Source organism: Camelina sativa, chromosome 3 (genome assembly GCF_000633955.1).
Source record: "Camelina sativa cultivar DH55 chromosome 3, Cs, whole genome shotgun sequence".
Lineage (NCBI taxonomy): Eukaryota > Viridiplantae > Streptophyta > Magnoliopsida > Brassicales > Brassicaceae > Camelina > Camelina sativa.
Window position 1 is genome coordinate 22,182,566 of NC_025687.1, and position 3,489 is coordinate 22,186,054.

General features: G+C 33.4%; 1 protein-coding gene across 1 annotated transcript; it reads left to right on the forward strand.

Moving 5' to 3' along the window:
- Window positions 555–1,524, forward strand: LOC104779199. Its single transcript, XM_010503575.1, has 2 exons — window positions 555–991; window positions 1,326–1,524. The coding sequence occupies exons 1-2, from the start codon at window positions 555–557 to the stop codon at window positions 1,522–1,524; spliced, it is 636 nt and encodes a 211-aa protein (XP_010501877.1).

Sequence of the window (3,489 nt, forward strand, 5' to 3'; positions counted from 1 at the left end):
ATTCTATTTATGTTAAAAAAACATCAAATAAAATATAAAACTATAGTATCGTCTTTAATAAAACAAAACTTTATGATTTTCATTAAAAATTTGTATATTAGTTACAAACTCTTAATTTAGATGTCTTTTTTTTAAGTAAAATTTTAGATGTCTAAATAACAAAAAATTATTTGATTTATATTTCACTAAAAAAATAATCGGTCTATATAAAATTAAGTTGGTAGTAGTCGAATTAAACAGTGAAAATTGAACTAAACAGACATAATCAAATAATTGATGCTAGGTGGGGATTAGTCATTAATCGAAGTTGAAAGGGTGGGGCTAACAATTTTGCGGGATATAATCGGTGTTAGACGGAGATTTTTAAAACAGGACATTGAATTAAAAGAATAATGAAAAGTATTTTATTAATTAAAGGGTGAATTTGCTCACTGACCAAAATAAAAAAAACTAATATAGTATATAATTAACTATTTGAAAAAAATTAGAAAATTGGGATTAAGGGTAGGGAAAATACCATTGTAGTGTTGAGGGTTGTGGTGGTTGATGGTGTGATGGTGGTCGCCGGAGTTGGTCGCCGGCGGTGGTCGCCGGAGTTGGTCGACGGAGTTGGTCGCCGGAGTTGTTTGCCGGAGTTGGTCGCCGGCGGTGGTCGCCGGAGTTGGTCACCGGCGGTGGTCGCCGGAGTTGGTCGCCGGAGTTGGTCGCCGGCGATGGTCGCCGGAGTTGGTCGCCGGCGATGGTCGCCGGAGTTGGTCGCCGGCGATGGTCGCCGGCGGTGTCACCGGCGATGGTCGCCAGAGTTGGTCGCCGGCGATGACCGCCGGAGTTTGTCGCCGGCGATGATCGCCGGAGTTGGTCGCCGGCGGTGGTCGCTGGAGTTGGTTACCGGCAGTGGTCGTTGGAATTGGTCGTCAAAGGTGGTCGCCGACGATGTTCGTCGAAGTTGGTTGTCGGCGGTGGTACTCCGGCGGTGGTACTGTGGTCGAAGGTGATATGATGGTGGTAGGGAGTGGTTGTTAGAAAACAGAATAGATGTAGTTTCTGGTAATAGAAATGTGTATAGAAGGGGCAAATTAGTATATATTATATATTATACAGAGAATATTATAGATACATGGTTAGAGTAGTTACTTGGTTAATTTTGTTTTTTTTCTTGGTTATCGTTGCCAATTCCCCTTAATTAAAGAGTTAATTAACAAAAATGCCATGAGGAGTAACAAAATTTAGTCAAATTGCCACTTTTTCCCTTTCTTTTCCACAATGCCACAACCTTTACATAAAAAGACATAAATGCTCCTCGATGAATACTATGCTGCTGATAGACAAGATACAGATTATGGACAAGATGCAGATGATGGACAAGATGCGGATGATAGACAAAATAAGGATGATGGACAAGATGTGAATGATGGACAAGATGTCGTTGATCAACAAGATACAGATGATAGACAATATGCGGATGATAGACAAGATGCGAATGATGAAAAAGATGTGAATGATGGACAAGATGCGAATGATTGACAAGATGCGAATGATGGACAAGATATGGATGATGGTCAAGATTTGGATGATGACCCACTCTAATCCACATCATCTTTTGGTCCACTCTCATCCACATCATTCTCTTTTGGTCCATCACCTTCTTTTGGTCCATCACCCTCTTTTTTCATCATTATCCATATCTTTTTTTGATCCATCATCTTTTTTTGATCCAGCATCACGACACTTTACTTTTTTGTCTAATTATATTTTATAGACAACTTATGTTTAATAATATGGATAACTAATTTGAACTCGTGGACAACTTCGTTAATATAATTCTCGTAGACAAGTTATAAAAATGATTTCGTGGACAAGTTTATGACTTACTCTAATAACTTGTCCATCAGATCTCGTCCACGACAATCACTCTCTTTCATATAAGGATATTTTTGTTTTTTAATCACATGTGAACAGTAAAAATGTGGTATTTTTAGAATAATAAAGCAAATGTGGTATTTCCCAAAACTTTTATAAAAAATGTGGTACTTTTGGTAAAAATCCCTTAAATAAAATCAAAATATAATCTTTTACGTAATTAAATCATTTAAAAGTGAATCTATAATTCACTAACACATCTCTGTCAATCTATTTGGCATTGGGACACTTTTCTAAATATAAAGCATGTATGGTGAATCTTTTCTATAATGCACTTTAATTTCATTAGCTACAAATCCTCGTTAGAGTAAGCATTATATATGTTGATAACACTTGTCTGCTCTATGGAGAAGAATAATTTTAATCACTTCGTCTTCCAATATAATGAAAACAAAAAGATACGACCGCTTGCATATCTCATATCTTTCATATTTTTTTAAAACAAAATTATCTTATCATTTCCGTTCTACTTAAATTATCCGAGCTTAATTATACTCATGATCGTTCTACTTAAATTATTTAATCATTTCCACTCTCTCCATTCGAAATTTGAGTCTAAAATATAGGAAAAACAATAAACCAAACTAATCTAATTTCACTTCAGTCAATTTATCCAAAAAAAAACTAGATAAATGTTAGGGAACCAATAATCGAAGATATGAGATTGGGAGCCAATCTAAAATAAAAATCTCGAAATTGGTAAGGACACCGGACACGTGACATATGGAGCACAAATGTGTCGAATTTGGGACCACTTGTGGACTTGCTTCTTGTCATGCGCCACCTTCTTTTGGATTCCCATTACAGCCGCCATTGCCACTTCAAATGGAACAGCTCGTTCGTGTTTAACGTTCACACGCGTCTTTGCATATATTTTCTCATACAACTACTAAATTATCATTATTAATTTATTTCATCTAAATATATCTATCACTGTTTTCATTTGTTCTCAAACAACCAACAATATACTTATGATTTGTCAAAGCCAAAACCAAATGATTTTATAACCCAAAAAGGCAATATATTCGTGTGTGAAAGGTCAGTAGTATTCCAGTTTTACAAAATTGTAATGCCAATTCATTTTATTCCCACTTTGTAAAAGACAATACAGTCAAACCTCTATAAATTAATAATGTTGGGACCAAAACATTTTATTAATTTATAGTGATATTAATTTATAGATATATTTTTAATAGTTTAACTTTTAAAAATTATGAATTAAGACAATTTTAACAATAATTTCGGATATTTAAAATTTTATGGTATTGGAATTAAATTTGTAATATTTAGAAAACATTATTAACAATAAATTACAAATACAATAGACAAATTCACTTATACACATAAGATACATAAAATTAAATTTATGAATAATAATATAGATTGTTGTATTTTAATAGTTAATCAAACTATCAAAATGTAAATGATGGATATCTAAAAATTGAAAACTTAAAAAAATGTAGCTATAATTATGACATGTTACAAAATATTTTATATCATTATAGTTTGAAAATACAACATAACAGTTGTTTTTTAGATATGAAATTTAGGAAAAACATACATTATATA